Source organism: Anopheles marshallii, chromosome 3 (assembly GCF_943734725.1).
Source record: "Anopheles marshallii chromosome 3, idAnoMarsDA_429_01, whole genome shotgun sequence".
NCBI classification, from domain to species: Eukaryota; Metazoa; Arthropoda; class Insecta; order Diptera; family Culicidae; genus Anopheles; species Anopheles marshallii.
In genome coordinates this window covers 67293314-67313918 of record NC_071327.1, presented here as the reverse complement: position 1 = coordinate 67313918, position 20605 = coordinate 67293314, and the positions used below count along the sequence as shown (strand labels likewise).

Here is a 20605-nt window from a genome sequence, read left to right as displayed (position 1 = left end):
GGTCGCGACCACAAGGCACGTACCCGACACTTAATCCCACACAATGCGCTCGACTCCATCGCTAAAAGCCTTGCAGACGCCTCGAATGCAACGAATGGTTGGAAATTGTACACATGCCTGCATTGGTCCTCGTATTCTTCACCGGACCACCTTAATAATCCCTTCTTGTGGGGCTGTGTGTTTGTGTGCGTGTGCTTTGTTAAAGCTTTACGAGAAGAAGAAAGCTTTCGAAAGGTAAGCCATTAACCACAATGAGAGCCAAAGAATTGGTTTTTTCTGAATCTGGTTTGTGGTTATGGTTGCATTTGCATGAGGAAGCTTCGTCTGCACGTGCGTCGTTATTACACAATCTTCTGCCAAAAAAGAAATGTTCCTAAATAATATAAGGCTTTCTTATGAACTTACGTAAGCTGAAGCTCCCAAACAATCAGCCAATCGATAAAGTATTCGTTTACACTCACAACGATTGTGGTAATATCTGCTTAAAATTCCATAAACTGAATAATAATTCCCTATTGATTGGTCATATCCCGGTGGCATTCGCGTCCTTTTTTATCTGCAAATAGCACCCAAGGACACCGCGAATGAATCGCATCTAAAACGCCTCTCATTTTGGTGGCTAGGGCATCGTTCCCAATCGGGTCGAAGCGTAAAGGAACAGTGTTTTCCTTCCGCTGAACGATACGGCTCATCGGTCGTAGCGAATGGAAATTGCTCTAGCAACAACAACGACGAAAAACTTGCTACCGTATCTGACTTTTCTTTCGCCCGGTTTTGGGAGTTTCGGGAATCTACCGATCGACCGGTGCAAAATGGTTCCGCGCTGACGAATGGAATATTAAATTAAACGCAAATTTAATGTGCAAGTGAACGGAAAACCAAGCTTAAGGAATGCTTTCGTCCATTCCGACACCCGTTCCTATCATCCCTTACTGAACCACCAACTCAACGGCATTAGAATCAACGATGCCGAACGGTCGGTATTCTCCCTGTTTTTTTTTTGTGCTATAGTAAATTGAATATAAAAATGGGCAACTGAGCGTGAAAATATTTGACTGGTGATGTTTCGCTTCTGAACAAGCGGATTGCTATCATTAAAATCGTGCTAAGACGATTGGCATTAATGTTTTCTACGAGTAAGGGTGAGTAAAAATCGCCACATGCTTCAATGAATAAAATTCCTTCATTTTTGCCATGTTTTGCCCGGTTGGTGAACTATGATTTGGTAAATTATCGTTTGGACGACACGAATGATAAACGTTTCTAAGGCAACGCTTTTGTTGACTGTCAATAAATCTAACTGGTAATTTATTATCGCGCAAAATCTCACCTGATACGTTAACAAAGCTATGATGACATACCTGAAAATAAATGACGAACAAGATATTAATTATTGTACTATTTGTGAACGCCAGAAGAATTTTATATCGTTGAATGAGATAAAATTAAATAATAAAATGAGATAAATTAATTGCTCATTAATATATATTTTTTTCATTTCAAGAACTCCAAATCAGATATTTGTTAGTAAAAAGATTAACATGAAACATATAGAACATAAAAACACCCAAGTTTTACATAACTTAAAATGTTGTCAAAGAGACAATGTGCTGCAATTAATATTTAAATTAGACATCATTACATGATACCAACCTCATCAAACAAACATCAACAAGCTGGTTTTGTGTAGTGAAACAAATTTAACTAACCAAAGCAATGCAATTATTTCAAAGCAGGTTTAATGATGTTGCAAAATATGTTCCCGCAGCTCCAGCCATCATTGCTAATCACCGCCATTCAACGTAGCTTGTTTTCCTCAATAATGCTCTCCTGATGTTAACATCTTCCGGGGCCAATTTTCTAAGCCAGCGATAGCAAAGCTCCCGGAATGTTAATGTCTCGGTAGTAGCAGCTATGCCGAATGGCAAGATAAAAAGAGATTTTAGTAAACCCCAAAGCATGCTGATACCATCGGCAAAAGCGGGCCCAGCAATGCAGTGACTCCGCCCAGCAGTGTCATTCGCAAGGATTTCACAACCACGATGGTCACAGCGGTAAGCAGTATGACCCGTGTTCGATACGTTGCATAAAAAACAGTTAAATCCCCACCATTTTGCGTACGCACACTTCCCGTTCACGAGATGAAGTCTTCGGCAAAGTGTGCCCAGGGCTCATGCAGCCGAAATTCACCCACACACCACGCTAAGTGCTTTCGAGATACCAAGCTTGTCGGGCTAATTTATGTATCATTTATCCCTTAACGATTGGGTTTGCTGGTGAATGTTGCACGTCACAATCACAGAAGGTTGCACGCTAATGTCTTACTGAGGTTTTAAGCTGCAGAACCCATCGCAAAGCTTACTGGCCCCGTTTTGCTTGATTCTTCCTCCGATCGTTGACCGGGGTTGATCATGGTGAGGTGTAAGTGTACGTGTGTGTGTATGTGTACCAATTCTCGTTCGCTGGTGGTAAAGCTTAAAATTTCCACCGTTGGAAATCGGTACTCTACGGTTTTGTAAGAAGAATTTCTCTCCAAGGACCCATATCTCGCGGAGCACCGGAGTGGATAACGGAATTTACAACGTAACGATGGTGCGCATTATTACGCAGGATTAATGAATGCATTACCATAAATCCACATTTCGTTAGTGTCGTTCGGTGGGGTCGGGTCGCAAATTTGTGCCACGAAACCGGTGACAAGTCGAGGGTTCTAATGAACTATTGCACGTGCCGCCGGGTGTGAGAAGGGAAAGCGCGCACGGAACGGTGCAAATCGATTTGAATATTTTATTCGGAAGCAAACGGCATTCGGTAGCCCTGTTCAGGCGAAATTTTATCTAATGATACATTCCACGATAGCAGGAAATTGAATAAGAATAAACGCCATGAAGACACTGACATCTGCACATCTTGAGAGCAAACAGCTTTAAACTTCCAATGTTTTTCAAAATGTTCTCCATACAATATCTGCGAGTGAACTTAAAAATTAAGCAACGCTATTGATGCCACATTCACAACACATTAAACTGTCATTGGGCTCCTATTTTAAACATAATTAAAAACGATTAGAAATCCTAGATCCACTTTTATCAAACAAACGTCATCAATAATATCCCCCAATGCACTTCCGACAGGTCGAAGCGCATATAAATCACTTTTCACATCGATCGTTTCCCGACGAGACTACTGTACGACTGCCTAATCAATGACTGCGCCACCCGTTGATGCGAACGGGTCAACTAACCTTCTCGCCCCGTTGGTCCAGCGCGTTAAGCTTCGATGACACCTCATCAGACACTTCCCGTTCGAGCGATTCACCTGTCAAGTGAAGATCCCGCCGGTCTAGCCGCTACGTCCTGCGTCGTCGCCCGCTACCGGGCGCACAACCATTTATCCAACGACTCACCATCAATCAAACGGTGGAAAGCCGTGGCGTGGCCCTCGTGCGTGGTGAGTTTTTCGCCCGACCGTCCGGAGAAGTTCGGAGGCAACTAATCTGTGCCTCATTTTTCACTTTCTCCTTTCGGGACTGGCGCCACGCGTCCACTGATGGGCGGGGTCGATGTTGCTTTTTTTCCTTTCGTTGCCATCGCTATTTGCATTTGCTGCATGCAACGTGCAAGCAGGGGGAACGGTGTCATCCTCACGCAAACACCCTTCGAACATGGCCGAAATTGAAGCTCTGATTACGGTCCAAAATCAATTTGGATCTTCCGTGATGCACCCATGGGTTGTTGGAACTCTATTAGTAAAACATATCGCAGATAGCAACAGTAAAAGTTAAGTTTTATGGGCGTTTTACATTCCTGACCTGTAACGTAAGTGTGCCTTTGAAGAGTCCTGTAGGCATCAGAGTACAACTCGTGGGAACCCTTTAAATTTAGTTAGTTAAATTCTTCCCACAGTTTGGACAAGCCTCCACATTCCAAAACGGAAAGTCTTTTTTGTTTTCTCACTTTTTTTGTATTCAAAACATCAATGACAGATTAAATGTTGACCTTGGGTGGGATTCCTTTCCTTTTCATATGCATATGCATAGAGGAACATTAAAACCGAAACAAACGCATGCAATGAAGATGGAAATAAACCGTACCGAACACGTTGAAAACATGGAATGAAGAATGATCTCGTTATGCATGCCGTGCGCTATCTTACGCATACTAAATCAACCCTACCAGCAGACTTGTTGAATGCAGCGTAAAGATAATCTGTGTCTGACCGTTCCCTTGGCGGCACAAGCGTTTGTTTTATTGTACGTTGCGGGAGATATTTTTTTTTTCTATGTGTCGAATGACAGCCAATAATTATGCAAACAAATAAAAGGGTCTATTATCACATTTTCTATTCTTAGAACTGACTTCAGACTAGGACTATATAAATAATAGATTAGAAGGTACTTAAAAACAAAACATTTGTCGGTGATTCCTTTTTTGTTCATTGAACAACAGACTGATTTGTTTAATTCGTTTGATGTTTTTTTACTGAAACTTACGGAACCATTTTATCTCAAGATCATGGATCATGGTGCTGGATCTCATAATTTTGCATCTATTTAAAATTGTTTCTAAAAATGCTTTTTTTCGGTTCGATTCGACAACGATTTTAGGCCACGAATGTAAACATCTTGAATGCAATTCACCAATGTGGATCATGTCATGTAATTAACACCGGACACTCCATCTTCAAAAGTGTACCCAGAAGAAGAAGTCATCCTCAACTAAAGGAAAAGCATTAATAAATGGTTCTTGTTGTCTTGTGCCCAAAGCATTGGCAATAGCATCATATTATTGCAGTAAGACATTGGAAAGCATATATTCAAAGCCATCTCTTGTTCCAACTTCGGCCCGATCGAAGCGGACTTGATACTGGTCAACGACGACAACGCAACCTCCACCGTGAGAATGTTGCCAGATCAGATCGTTAATGTTGGTTAACAATTGTATTAAATAATTTTTCTATCTTTTCTATAATTATCAATGGCTACAGTACATCACAATGGTGAGCCACAGTGTTCGAATGCAGCAGCTAAAAAGTGTCACTGCAGGCGAGGGCAATCGCCGTGAGTATTGATTTTATTAACTCACTCATTTAATGATTACAATCATGCAGTTCCTAGCGTACAACTTTCACCACTTTTTGTTTCGTTTTACCACGTCAACCGAAGGACACTGACAGTCGCGACAATCGTGACGGTTCCCGTTCGAAATAAAACATCAGCCACGATTCACGCACACAGCTGCAACCCCGTGCCAAATCAATTATGATGATTGCAGAAGAACAGCACCGCAATCATAAGCCTGGCGTGAAAGGTGGGGAAGGTTTAAGGTGAAGGACTACGGACAGGCGGACGCGGGCTGGCCACCGGTCGGCACCGGTGTGGCAGACTGTACATGCATTCACTTTCTACGATTGATACACTGAAAGCCAGTGCCAGTGCAATCAACAGCTGTGGTGTGTTCTCATACAAATGTGCTGTCTCGCATCGATTTGGATGGCCACGCTGTAGCCTGGCCTCTATCAATAATGCACCTTTAATGCATACTCCATTGTGAATGTGTTCCAGCTATGAGCAAACAGAACATGGGATTTTTTTACCATTAACGATCGTGTGTGTGTGTCTTGTGGTGAATTTCAAGAAGGACTCTCATTATCCAACTTCTTGCCCATAGCCGTACGTTGGTGAAATCTAGCTGAGTGTGTCAACTGCTCCGTGGTGATAAAAAACATAATAATAAAACTAGAATTCTATAGCACTGTTCTTCCAGCATTATCTTTTGTAAAAATGTTCGAAATTTAAAGTCGTGGTAGTTGATGCTATCAGCAAGACGTATGTAGGTGAAACGCTTGGTTAAAAAGATTTCAAGCAGCAAAACTATTGTAACTGTCCACTCCACCATCAATCGATATTTGCAGCTCGTGTGTAGACAGGCAGCAACCGATTCATTCCATTCCAAACATGTGTTTTGATCATTCGAAAAAAAAAATCCCCCGTTCCCATTAAATTTGGCCACTGGGACTCAGAACCGTTCCCTCCCAAAGGCTATCGTTGTCTTGCATCGTGAGCGAATCGCCAACTGACCCCGCCGGGCCACAAAGGTCATTTCGTACGACTTTGCTTTTGATACTTTCCTATCATCTTCTCGATTATTTTGCTCCCGACCCGGGGAATCCCAACGCGATAACGCAGCCCAACGAATGGAAACAAATGCCGTGCCATCCCGTGAGCGTGAGTATGAGCGTGCTACGGCAGCAGTAAAATGTGGAAGTGCTTCATCTCGTTCGAAAAAAAAAAAAAAAACAAATCAAATCCCTATCGACGCGTAACGTTCAGCTGGTTTGATCATGCGCAGCAAGTTGGCGGACAACTGCTGCAGGTAAAAATCGAGCTTGAAGTAAATTTTGCTTGCTTCAGTTTTAACCACCAATAGATTATTTTATTCAATGCCGCTTATTCTTACAATCCCCATACGCAAACCAGCATTTGTCGGCACACGCCTTACCAATGTTTGCCTGCCGTGCATTCTGCCGATCACGAACTCAGTTCTGCGCGACACTCAGGGCCTTGGATAGCGTTTCCTCGCGGGTAATTAAACCCTGCAGCGTACTGTTTGCCTTTTGCAAATGCATTTCGACATCCTCGTTAAGCTTCTTCAAGCGCTCATTGTCCTCCAGTAGCTTCGTTTCCTGCATTTGATACATTTCCCAATCTTTGATATAGTTGTTTTGCAGGTTCTGCTCTTCGGTGTTCAGTTGCTCATACCTTGCCACGATGTTGCGTAACAACTGCGGCAGATCCGGCACAGCTGTTACATTCAGCTCGTTCGCCGTGTGCTCCAGCTCGTTTTTCAATTCATCATATGAAACCTGGAGGGTCTTCAACTTATCCTCCAGTCCTGTTTTTTCTTGCGTTAGAACAATCTGTTCCTGATTCCTACGCGTTTCCTCATCCAACGTCGTGCGGTATTGATTATGGATCGCTGTTATCGCTTGCTGCCGTGCCGCATTTGCTCGCTCACACTCTTCAAGCTCGTTGGGCGATGGTTGGCGAGAGAATAAGGCGTACTCCTTATGCTTCATTTTAATAAGTCGGTCTGCAAACGGGGCCGACAGTTTCTCGCAGCAGTACGGCCCACTGTAATCCTTTTTGTCCGAACACGATTCCACATCCTTTCTCGTCGAACGGCGCACGGTTTCGTTAGCGATCCGCATCAGGTTACTGTTTTTTGTAAACATCACTTTCAACGAGCTACAATGGAAACCGTTATCACGTAGATCGAAGCTTTCGATTTCCGAAAACTTCAAATCTCCAGCAACCATTACGAGCTTGTTGTTGCTTAGATCGATCGATCGTGCCGAGGATGCCGCTTTGAACTCCGGTCCCATAAACGCCAACTTGTTCGACGCCAGGTCCAGCGTGTGCAGCAGTGAAAACACAACGTTCTGTGTGTTCCGAACATCGAATATAAAGTTGTGTTGCAAATACAGGTACTTGAGCGTATTTGCCGATGCGGCCAACTCCGCGAAATCCACCGTATCAATCTCATTCACCTTCAAATCCAATGTTTCCACATTGGAACGACACTCATGGCTCAGGTCCACCAGCGAACCGATCTTGTTGTTGGCCAGATCGATTATCTTACTTTGCTGGCTTGGGCTGTAGTTGTAGCAGGTCACTTTCGAGATATGATTGTTCGCCGCGTACAATCTCTCGATGGAGGATCCAACAACCAATTGCTTGACAAAATTATTGTTCAAATCGACCGTTTTCAGGGTTCGCAGTGCACCAAGATCCAGCGTTTCGCTAAACACATTCGAGGACAGATTCAGCAGCTCCAGCTTCGTAAACGACGTCAAGTCAGTCACGCTTATCTTAGACAACAGATTGCCGCTCAAATCTAGCTCCTTTACGTTCCATTTTAAGCTAATGCTGTCCAGCGCGTGCTTCAGGGTGCTGTCCGTCACCTTTTCGATCCTGAAGTTGTTGCCATTGTTTCGCACCTGGTAAAGTTGACCGTGCACCGCTGTTGCGACACTGCAAAGTTAAAGCATTACATTGAACGATCAACCATTCACGGGTACACGGCTCAGGACACCTAACATCTCTTACCAAGCGAGCACTATGAAAACTGCGCTAATCCGGAACGACACCATCTTTCCAAACGTATTGCTTCGATCGTATTCCGCTCACGACTAACGTTGAGCGAAGCTGCAAATTTCAAACCACCGGTTTGCCTGTACGCTGGGGGATTCCTCCTTGATAAGCCGTACCGGCGGGGTCATGTTTTGTTTGACACCGGGAAACTCCCTAGCGCTAGCGAGTTGCTCTGCGATGTCCCTCAGACTCCCGAAACGCATCGAGATGCTTTATCACCGGCAATACTTTTCTCCTGTAACCATACGTTAAGGTGTGATAACGTGCTCGCTGCTTGCATTTGGGAATCCTGGTGAATGATTATGGGCATATTATGGACAGGCTTACTATGGTTTTTGCATAATAATGAAATGTAAGTACAGGCAGTGCCCGAGATACGCGGTTCCTCTGGTACGCGGATTCGTCGATACGCGGTTTATGGACGTTTGACAGCTCAGTTATTTTATAGCACAAAATCTAGGCAAAAAGGTGAAAAATTGGTCGCAAATACCTTCCATTGTCATGTAAAACAATTGTTTTTAATTTATTTCAATGGGCTCTGTAAAAAAATCGTCCTATTTGCTGAATCAATTTAGTGCAGAGAAGGATGTCAACTATGTAACTTTGAAGTATAAACGGTTCTACTCCCGGGTTCGATTTACGCGGAAACTTGAGACGCGCGGATTTTTTTCCGGTTCGCTACAATAGCGTATCTCAGGGACTGCCTGTATACTAATGCTACTAATATACGTGCTCTTACTTTAGCTGTAAAATTCAATTCCTACTCCACCAGAATGCGAATGCGCATCACCACGTTCAGACATGCTAACACGTAATCAAAACATTTAATTCTATCAAAGTAGCATTAGTTTTGATCGTAGTGTGTTGTGGATATGCTCATTCAATATTTTAATTATCATTCTTGAAAACAATGACACGTTATTTAATTGTACTCCACCTGCTGACACCAACGAGTAACACAATTATTATTATTGTGTATTGCACAGCGTTACGCAGCTGCATCTACTAAATACGTCTCAATACGAATGCAACATTAGAATATGCCATTATGGCACTTCTGCCGACATTCAACCTACAGTAAACTTGCCAGGTTCGGCCGTCAGTTCATAGGCTGGGCACACACGTACGTCCACTGGACGTCCAAAATCCACGAAGTCATACAAAAATTCAAAAAAATTGGGTCCTGCCGTGGACGCGTCCACAAGCCGTCCACAAAGCACGAAGTGAAAGAGGATTCGGAAATAATTCTCTCGAGAGCAGATCAGTGGACTTGTTCTTACCCGCTTACGCAGCCTTGCTGTTGAAGAGTAAAAAGGATGGATTGCAAAAAGATGGGTTGTGATCGAACCGTTGTGAGAACTAGGAAGAAAAGCATTGGATTTTTTTGTGATGAAATGTTTAAACACCACAACATATTGCGAAGCGGTCCCCGATATTTTGGAACAATATTATTTTTTTTATTAACTCTTTATTTGCAATGGTTTATCTTAAACCTACATGAAAAATATAATTACATGAACAAATTTTAGACTAGGCAAAATGAACATCATATCTGGCTCTCAAAACGCAAAGAAAATGTTTATGAAAGGAACTAGGGGGTAAGATAATAGATCCTCTCTGAATTTTACGTATGCTTCTATTAGAAAGACGCGTACGGAGCATACGGGCTGATCATGCGACTATTGTGTCTCACTCGTGCGTACGGTAAAGGATAGGCGTTTATGTTCGGATTTGCACGAAGTTCGATGTGGACGTGGGCAGGACGTGGACGTCCCGTGTGTGCCCAGCCATACAACAACTGAACGTTCTCACAAACCAGTGCTGTCAAACACACGCAGTGCTGTCTACGCATTTTCTTCGTCCGAAACATTAACAAAAACCTGTAAAAGTAATTAGTTCGTGTAGCTTTTTTCTTTCGTGTTTCACTGTTTTTTTCATTTCGTTTTAACAATTCGCTGCTACCAATCTGCCGACTGTTCCGAGAGCATCAAGCATCAAGTGGATGCTGCTCCTCGGTTACGCCGACGACGACGCGTATCGAACGCGCACCACGCACAGTAAACAAAGTGACAAAAATACTACCGAAACCAGGTCAACAAACGTGAACTCACCAGCACCATGCGACATGATCATGCTGGTGTTAGCATTTATTTGAGCGGCGAACAAAACGGCACACGAAGTAGTAACGCAACCACAACAAGCGCTGGCCACACATACACATTGGCTGGTAACGATCGGTTAATAATTTTATGACCAAACATAAATATTAACGTCAATCGAGCCGGGTGTTTCGTTCGGTTAAGCCCTTCGGTAGAGGAAATAGGTAATTTCCAAAAGCGAAGCGATTTATTAACAGTGACAGAGGGAAGAACATTTTTTTGTGTGCCTTGATGATGAAGACTCTAAGAAAGAGCTCTATTGAGCTATCAATTTTAAGATTTTTTCCTATCTGCTTTGGGATCATCAAATACCTTACACCAAGCCAGATGTTTTAAAATCCCTGTCAAACAATCAATCGATTGTTCGCGCGCTTAAAATGGCTGATAATACCGTTGCAATTGCAGGGACAAAAAAATCATGCAAATCTCAACAAAACAATTATTTCCTCCCATGTGTCAAATAAGGGATTCCATTCAAAGTTGTGCGTCGAACGTTTTATCATCATCTGCTGTCATCATCCCGTTCTTACACGCAAAACACGGCTTGAATCGGATTCGTTTCGAGTTGGCTAAACCAGCGGTAATTGTACGCAGGCGAAACAAAAATAAGACAAGGAAAAAATAATTCATTGTTTCCCATTTAACAATCAACCTGTAAAGTTTGACTGTAAAGTCTTGCAGATTGGAAGCAAAAAGGTACAAACTGTCCATCACCGTGCACAACGCGGCACGATATCAGTTTGGCAATCATACACAAAAAATCTCACCATCTACACTTTATACACACAAATGCTTTACACACGGCATCATTCCGATAGGTTTAAGCGAGTGATTGATTCAACGAGCAATCACGATCACCCCTAGCAGGCAGGCAATCCGCACGGCAGTGACCGTGTGCGGAAACAGTCCGCAAATACTTTCGGTGCCACTAATCAGCAAATAAGCGGACGATACGTGTGCCGTACGGCCCAACGCACACTTGCACCTTGCACTGGAACCATGCACATTTCGCTCAAACTTCAACCCACGCACATGTAGGTCAGCTGGGCGACCCCTTCCCTCTTCTGCTTAACGTGGCATTGTCTGACAGTGCAGCAGACAGTATCACTTTGCTTGAGCCGGTTTGAACGTTTGCATTACAAAAGGGTTAACCCCGCGCTGGGATAAAACGAAGCGCAAGAACGGTCGGGCCCGATCGTTACGTTTGCCTTTGTGCTGATGTTCATAAAAATGTCTTCCCTTTTTTTGTTTGTTGTTATTTCCGCTTGCTGCACGCAAAACCCCTTCAGCGTTCCAGCAACACTAGGCGGTTTGATAGCAGTCAGCTATTCGGTACCCTTTTCTTGCACATTCCGAGCCCGCCTCATGGCACTGAAAGCTGAAACTACAACAGCAGCTACATTGTAGCCGATAATGGTATCTTCAGGCTGGTTGTGACTGGGTGCGAATTGGAACCGGCTCGGCGAGGCATTTGCCAGCTGGGCTAACAAACCAAGCACAACCCGATATCGCAAGCGGGGTAAGCGAAATTAGCCGCTTGAAGTTGAAGGTTAGGCTTGTTGAGCAGCCTCAAAAGAGGGGGGAGGGGGTTTGGAGAAAGAGCCATTCGACACCCCTGCTCGATCGTGCGATGATCAAGTTCACCAACTGTAACCAAACTGTGGATGCGTAAGAGGTGTTCCACAGTCTTCCTGCTGCCTGTACGATACGCACCGTTCGCCCTGCGGTTCAGCGAGTTCCGAGTTCTGCTCAACCCCATATTCAACACCCGGTTCGTTTCATTGCAGAACCACCGCTTCCGTGAACGCGTTTATTTTTTTTTCTGCCTCACTAAACCCGACACTATCATTAGCCCCCCGATCGGCCGTCATCAGTTGTTCTCTTACTTCAAAACGTGATTAACGCTTCTTATGATGCATTATGCAACAGATCATTGTGTTTGTGCGGGCGTGTGTGCAAGTGCGTTCTCTCGTATGAGACATCCGTCGCAGCGTCGCAAAAAGGAAAAAAAAACCAACAAAGTACATCACCCTCTAGTGGGTCAACCCCCCCTCCCCCCCCCCCCCCCCCCCACCATTCGCCATTTGTCGTGTCTTACACATGGCTCATTTGTCACGACCAAAATAATAAATAAATACGCTGCAACACACACACACACGCACGCACGCACTGAGCACTTTACCACACGCACACACACACACACACTCGAAACCCAGTACGGTGGTGGGTTGTAAGTAATTTTTGCACTTACGTTTTCTTTCCCTTTGTTGCGAGTTTGCTGTGTGCAACGGCGATCAAACAGTGACACACGTTGCAGCGACGCTCCGGTGCGGTGCGTCAGCACGCGAGATGACGGGGCACCAGAATCCTTCGGCACACAAGCACACCACACACACCGCCACCCACCCTGGATGCTGGATGGGGGATGGTAAGGATGCGATCGCGTCGAGTCGACTACGGTTAGTAGCAGCGAGAGTGGCAATGGTCGTAGTGGCAGCAGCAGCGGTAGCAACAGCCTTAGCAGCAGCAGTAGTAGCAGCAGAAGTAGTAGCAGTAATAGCAGTGATAGTAGACGCGGATCTTTGGCCGAAATTTTTCATTCCCCTGTTTGCCTTCCAATTCCAACACACGTACACACACGCCCGCGCACACACACACGCACACGCACGGTTGCTTCGGGGCGCCTTTTTTCTTTTTACCTCCAGCCTAATAACTCTCTTCTCGCTTTTCGGCTCAGCGCACGTTTAAAGGACCTCCGGCAAAATGCACATTCACTCCACCGGACACAAAACCAAACGATGCACCGGTACGCACACATACAGCACACACACCTTGCCGGACGTTGGGCCCATACACGGCCGGATACCTACACCCACAAACACACACAAACACACGCGCGCATCTAGAGCGGACGGGCGGTCGCCGGTGGTGGAGCGAACAAACAAACAATCAAACAAACAAACAAACAAAAAAAAAACCGAAGACCAACCAACGAACCAGCCGGTTCGCGCCAAAACACCAAAAACCGGAGGCGCCCACTATTTCCTGGCGAAGCGTACAGGATGCACAACGGGATGCATCACAATGGCACCACAACGGTGCGGCACGCGCGTCAGTCGGTCACTTCTTGGGCGCGGAGAGGGGTTTCTTCAACAAAACCTAGGAACCGAATCCTAACACCGCGACGCGAACACGGACGGCCACATCCGCACGCTTTGAGAGGAAATTTTGAAATGAACCAACGGCGAATGCCGGCCGTAAGCGGGACCTGCACAACGGCGGGCGCATGCGGCCACCCGGTCGCGGTTGCCGATTCATGCCGAACCTGGATGAACTGGTTCGCGGCACGAGATGCAAGCGTTTGTTTTCGATACCTTTGCTTTTGTCTCGAAACGAGTTTTTAATTTTGCCTTGCACGTTTGTGTAACGGACGGATTGGAAAGCAAACACTTTCTAAAGCAGCCAGAACATTGAAATTTCGCTAGAAAATGCGCAAAATGTCTGTACAAACAACTGAAAGCAGCAAATTTGATATCGCACTTACTAACCGAAACGAAATGGTTTGCAGAAATAAATTGCATCTAAAAGAAGCGTCGACCGAAAACATTATAAATTTGACTAATGTTTGCATAAAGTTAATGGGACGTAATGTTTTCATAATGTTTAAATAATGGTAGTTTTACATGAAACACGTTCAAACAGTTAGATTTTCTTTGTATTTTACAAAAGCAAACATTTGAAAGTTTATATAATGCATATAAATATTGCAAAAATCGAATGCGATTTAGTCGTGTCTAACTATCTAAAAACTTACCCTTTGCTAATACAAGAAATGCACGGACACTTGTAATCCAATTGACGTTCAATTTTTACCAAATATTCTACACACAATTAATCAGGTACTAATCGTACTCTTCTAAATCGTAACAGATTTCTCTTTCTGTTTTAATGTTTAATGTTTTTAAATGTTTTCATATTTTTGAACTTAACATGGTTTTTCATGATGCTCCAAGGAGTATCATATATTTTTCAGCGCTTCCATAGTAAAGTCTGATATACTGCTAAAATTTATGGTTTGTAGAAACAAAATTCTATTGCTTGTATGTGCAATTTCAAATGGAAGCAATATCTGTTTAATATGTGCGTAAGCTTAAATTCAAACACTCAAAATTACTCTATTGTTCAGCAGTTTAGTTTCTGTACTAGAAAGCAATCGATTGCGCTCGTTTTATTGCATTCATTCACCCAAAGAATGTTTCCGTGAGCGAGGATGAAAATTTAACATACTTTACCTTTACAAAAGTTGCAACATGCAACATATTTTCGTGTGCAGTTTTAAGCTTTTGAACCTGCAGTCGACAATTCTAAACTCAACAAACCACCATCCAATCTGGATCGAGATTCGAAAATGATCCGAGGATGCTGATTGTTTCCATCTACTTTCTCACGGCTCACTACGTGGATGAACTAACGATGAATGCAGGGTTACTTTGTAGAAGTTAGAATGTCGGATGATTTTTAAAGATTTGTTCTGAAAATTCTAAGTTTATAAAACCTTTTTAACTTCAATCTTCCTCTAATTTGACATGCATATCATATAGCTTTAGATACCAAAAAATAAAATGCCTTTCCTAGAAATTGCTGAAATGTCAGCATTTCAATATAAGTTTCTGTAATATAAAACACAAAAATGCAATAGCGTTTTGTAAAACAACAAAAAACCGCAACTTTGTAGTTTGAAGCCACTCATCTGCATCTTCTCACCTAACCGGGTAGTTCATTCACCGTGAACACGCGCGAGAACGGGTGTTCGGATTCCCCGCTCGAATGCAATTGCCGAAGTTGGCACGAAGAATGCCCATGTTTGGGGGCCGAATAACGGGTCGAATAGCAGGTTGGTTCGGCATATCGAGAAAGTACGAAAGGAAGGAGGAAGAAAAGGAGAAGGGTGGTGCGGGTACCTGGCTCTCATTCTCTCGCAACAGCGGTGATTGGAAGCAGTGACGCTTCCACCACAGCTGTATTCGTATGTGAATAGAAACATGCTGTGTATCATTTTTTGTATATTATTTAATGCACATGTTCTGGTGCCACAATTGAGTTTTTATCTCATTTATCATAAGAACACAATCAAAATTGATTATCGCATACATACACACACAATTGTCACTGCATTTTTATTTACTGCTCTTCTATACGGTTGCTTGGATCCCATACACGAATGGCTTTTTGCGTTCCTGCATCCGATTCTATTTGGTTTACTTACTATTTTAAACCCAATATCCTAAGTTAAACTAGAATAATCTACACGCGCACTTGTCTTAACCTCTGGGGATGTGCAATATTTTACCAAGAGCCGCTCAGTATGTGGTGTCAGCCGGTGAGAAACGCAGTGAAACTGGTAATTGCGGGGTAAAAATGGTTCCTTGGGTTTCCCGACGGAGAACGCACCAGGCCACCGTATGATTTTCCACGTTTCAAACCATTTGCACTGCTAGCGTCTATTTTCTTCCATTCTCAACCTCCACTCCGTTTTCCACACGTTTCGCCCTTCGTGATCCTCACGGTAGCCGGCATTCTCGGCGTTATTTTTAAATCTAACCATGTGCTACCGGAGGCACCGGCAGGACAAGCACAAACACACAGTCACACTACTAGTTTGGGAAATTCGTACTGACCACATGTGACGGGCAGAATGTTTTCCCGAGTGACGTCACTCATACACACACGATGTGTGTGTGTGTGTGTAGTACGTTTCAAACCACCTGACCAACACCGCACTGGCGTGAAGCAGGCATTGCATGTGTGTGTTTTTTTTTCTACGCCTGTAGTGAACTACTTGAAAATGGGGAGAAATGGGTTTACACTCCAAAATCAAGCGCGCTTGTTCGTACTTTTCACTACCAAACCGGCCGTGTGGAATGTTTTATGGACGCAGCTTGTTTGGGGTTGCGCGAATGGTTCACCTTTCGTAAGGGCCACGGATAGAAAAGAATCTTTCCACCCTTCACCGTCCAATAGTGTACGAAAAGGTCACACGCTAAACTTGGAACTCCTATCACTTTTTTCGGCCAGCGAAAATGCATTCGCTGTTTGTTTATTTTTCACCGGCCCGGCGTTTACGCCTTGACGCCGGGACCGATAAGTTCACGGTTTGTTTTGGAAACCCGGCAACAAAAACGGTCGGTACAAAACCTCATAACGCGTGTGACGTGGCGGCCCGTATGCAAATCGGGCATGCACTGTAACGATGGGTAAAAATACGCGGGGGTCATAGAGAACCTAAATTTGGAACGGTATTTTTGTCGCAAAGCGAGCATTTTCTACGGCGTTTACTTTCTCTGCACTTTACCCCTTGACTGTGAAGATCTATGGCGAGGCGGAAAACATGTGCTCGTTTGGAGCAGATTTTCCAAATGTTAGCTGTGAGTCTTGCTTGATCTTCGTTTCATACATGTTTAACGCTGTGAATTCTGTTTTAACAGCACACAACAACATACTTGAACGCTTGGATTTACACAATAAAGTTATCGGAATAAAATTAACAAGATTCCGAATAAATAAATTTGTGAAATATTAACAAATTTAATAATAAATACAAGATTCTAGATAGTGTAATACAATGAACGTAATTGTAATTTAATTTATAAATCAATTACATAATATGTTTACGGCCTGAATATAAAGTTTGAAGCTATCGACATTACTACAGTCCATAAAATAATTATGCGGCCATGTGTTACATTTCTTAGAACAAGGGATAAGTTCTGTTGATTTATAGGTCTACAGATTTAAAAACGAAATTAAAAAAAAAAAACATTGAAATATTTTCTTACATCCCACAACATGCCGGGCTATTGGTACATTTAGTTTTCGGCGCCAATGGCAAACCAATTTCACTGTGCGTTTCTAATACCGTCTGGCTATTACTATATATTTATTACTCTATGATTAATTTTTCTTGTATTACTTTTTTATACGCATATTTAAAAATAATATGTATTTTTCATTATTGAAAACAAATTTGAACAAAAAACGAGTGATAAAAAATTCAACAGTTCACAGATAAAGACAGATAGACAGACAGACAGAGTAAAGTCATTCAGCGAAACTTTAAACAAATAAAAGCATGGTTTAAAATACATTTGCTTCACTTGAAATACATTGTTTTCATCGATCTAATCAACTTATACTGTTTGCATTTATACTTCTGTTAGACTCCGAAAAACTAAGTAAAGTAAAAGTTATGCTACGCACTGTACAACGGCAAGATGTGCATTGTCAGCTAATTTCCAAAACATTTACAGCACAAATTGAAATTTTAGCACACTTTATGCAAATTGCCCACAAACATCATTGTCATCACAACCGTTACCAGCGAATAAAATTACTGCGTGCAAATACGTAATAACGATCCTCCTCAACAGTGTAGCTCAAGGCGCAGACAATGGGTATTCCCTATCCGTGGCGGGTACTTCCATTTAGCTCGCGTCAAACGAATTCCAGTCGCGTGATGTGTCGTTTAAACTCCCCAAAACAAATCTCGACCACTCGAGAGCGACCGGCTGTTTGCTGAACAAACTAACGACGCATCCGACTGTCCCCGTTCGCAAACATTCCATTTCTTCTGCTTGGAGCATTCCGGATTCCGATGTGCTTTTCAAACCTGCGTGAAACTTGTGCACTAATTCTCATTATGCTCATAATTAGAGTAACCCTGTTTAGTATGGTGTCTGTTTGATAGCCAACGATCAAACCATCGCCTCACGATTCCCGCACAAAACGATCAGCATTAGGAAATCCGCGAGCCGGAACGGGAACCAGTTCGGTTGAGTGCGTTGTTTGCCCGGTACAAGGTAAATATTGTTCAAGAAATTGTACAACCCTCTCAAGCGTTTTGCTGTTCAAACTATTACAGTCTCCCCACCCATCCGCCGGGGCCTCCTTCACTTACCTCTTAATCTCGTCGGAAATCTTCTTGCGCACCTCCTCGTTTTCGGTGTAATGGATCTCGGTCGAATCGAACCGCACAAAGTCCACCTTCGACTTCTTCACGACCGCGGTGTTACTGCACGGCGCAAGGCTCGCTGCGGTCGGTGAGTTACCACCGTCGTTGCCACCCTCATCGATGGTGGCCACCGTTGATGCGAAATTCTCTCCACCAGCGACCATACCACCGGGGCTGATGGTACTAACTCTGGCCTTCCGTGACACACGGTCCTTGGACGTACGGTGGCGCGTGTCTCTAGCGGTTGCTGATGACAGTGAGATGGCCGACGGGGAGGATGGCATCACACCCGGACCAGGTGGAAGCGGTGACGAAGGCATCGATAGAATGCGCAACGATACATTCTTGGTGCCGCTACCGTTGAAGTGCTTCGGCTGTCCGTCCGGATCGGACGGTACTGGTTCGTTCTCGAACACGTCCTCCATCGCGGTGCTTCTCATCTGGCTGGCGCTACTTAACGGCACTAATGGTAACCTTCCGTAGCTTTAAGATCTAATGCTGGTGGTGGTGCGTTACACTTAGGTAACTCGTCTCTTGCAGAATTGAAGATCACACGGCAGCGCCATCTCGCGGAATCATCAAGTTGTGTCCAGGAATTGTTCTGATTACTGTAGACTTTTTATAGCAACGGGAAATAGAGATGCTCATCGTTGAATTGGTTTGTGCGTAAGATCTCTTTTGCGATCGGTGCCAGGACTCTGTAACTGAGAGAAACGGAAATTCCATTAGTTTATTTTTTAACAAAGTTATATTAAATTATAACTATACAGATTATTATTATTAAGAATTTTGTCGGCTATCTATCTGCAACACATTCCATTCTCTCCCTCGCCAACAAGTTGTACAGTGCAATGGCAATAATGGCAATGGCTAGCTTTCACATTACCATGCAAAACTTGTCATTCGCTTGTTTACATAGGTTTGGCACGACCTTGTCCCAGCATGCTTACCGTGCAGGACAAGTTTGACGCAACTAAGCTTCCAATGTCCAGTAGCAGACGGACACTGCCATTTAAACATGTCAGTGCTAAATTATGACACATGATCTTATCATTTATCCGTTTGACATGTTAATAGGCACGATCGAGCGTTGAAATCAACCCGCTGCAGTCGTTATCGCGTGGGAAGCACACAGAACCACCGGGTGGAAAAAAATCAACACTGCAATTAGAAAGTAAAAAAAAAAACACAGAAAAACGATCAACCCCCGTCCCCGGTTTTCCCTCCTACCCAACCACCTTTCCACAACAGATCGGTCAGTAAACAATTTGCATGCAATCCAGTTAAGTGATATGGTAAATTAAAATCAATTTAGCATACCACTTCCTCGATCGCCTCCCTTTGGTCTGCGCGTATGAACCATCGTCGATGGGCAACCGATCGTCCACGATCCTTGTCCATCAACGTCTCGCGGCAAAGTTCGTGCATAAATTCATAAAAACAACCCCCCTGCCGGCACACAGCACGGACACGCGCACCAATCGGACGAATTTATCATCGCGCGGGCAGCATCACCAAACCGACCCGTAACCGCGGACGCCACGATCATTTCGCCAAAGGAGAGCAATTTCGCGAACGAAACTCGCTTGGAACCTGTTTGGTGATCGTGGCTTTACAGGCCGTGCGGCTGAATCGGGTGGTGTGTGTTTGTATGTTTTATGTTTTTCCCATACGCCAGCCACCCGTTTCCCACCGCCCCGCAACGATCGCTAATCATCGCATGGATTAAGAGACACTCGTCTGCATCGGCTGCCAAGCTCAGTGAGTTTGCCAAGTGATTAATTAAAATTCATAAATCGAACAGCCACCATGTTGGTGGAGCGTATGAACAATTTATTTTTTGTCTGGCTTACAAACAGGCTGGTAGACGCCATCCATTCGGTAGAGTCATTAGCCGATTACTGTTGCGAGGCGTCTGCATCAGCTGGAATGGTGAATATTTCACTAATCGGCACCCTGCTGGGTTGGGTCTGGCTGAGGGATCGGTTTAATGTGCTGACATCCGAGCCTGTACGACATTAACCGCATCGCGTTGCAACATATTTGCAAGGATTCGCAAAAGAAATGCATTTCAGGCATGTTTGTGAAGATGTGGAATACCACAAACCAACCAGAAGCGAGCGCTAGCAATTTAGAAATTGAGAAATAAAATTGAAGTTAAAAATATTTAAACTACTTTCATTTTTATTTCTTCATTGCAAAATACTATAAACGAAACATGAAACTAAATAACTGCTAAAAAGACATTCAAACCGCAAAAGAAATCCACCTCTTGTTGCATGCAAC

At 43.7% G+C, this 20605-nt stretch overlaps 1 protein-coding gene across 1 annotated transcript; it reads right to left on the bottom strand.

The window, feature by feature from the left end:
* Nucleotides 1-6537: 6537 nt before the first annotated feature.
* On the bottom strand, nucleotides 6538-18744 carry LOC128713059 (uncharacterized). Its single transcript, XM_053807922.1, has 2 exons — nucleotides 18266-18744; nucleotides 6538-8032 (listed from the first exon to the last, which is right to left on the bottom strand). The coding sequence occupies exons 1-2, from the start codon at nucleotides 18742-18744 to the stop codon at nucleotides 6538-6540; spliced, it is 1974 nt and encodes a 657-aa protein (XP_053663897.1).
* Nucleotides 18745-20605: the final 1861 nt, after the last annotated feature.

Coding starts and splice junctions, on each gene's coding strand:
- LOC128713059 (XM_053807922.1), bottom strand. CDS start 18,744: ATGGAGGACGTGTTCGAGAACGAACCAGTACCGTCCGATCCGGACGGA. Junction 8,033..18,265: donor ATTTCCGACGAGATTAAGAG/GTAAGTGAAGGA, acceptor TTAACTTTGCAG/TGTCGCAACAGCGGTGCACG.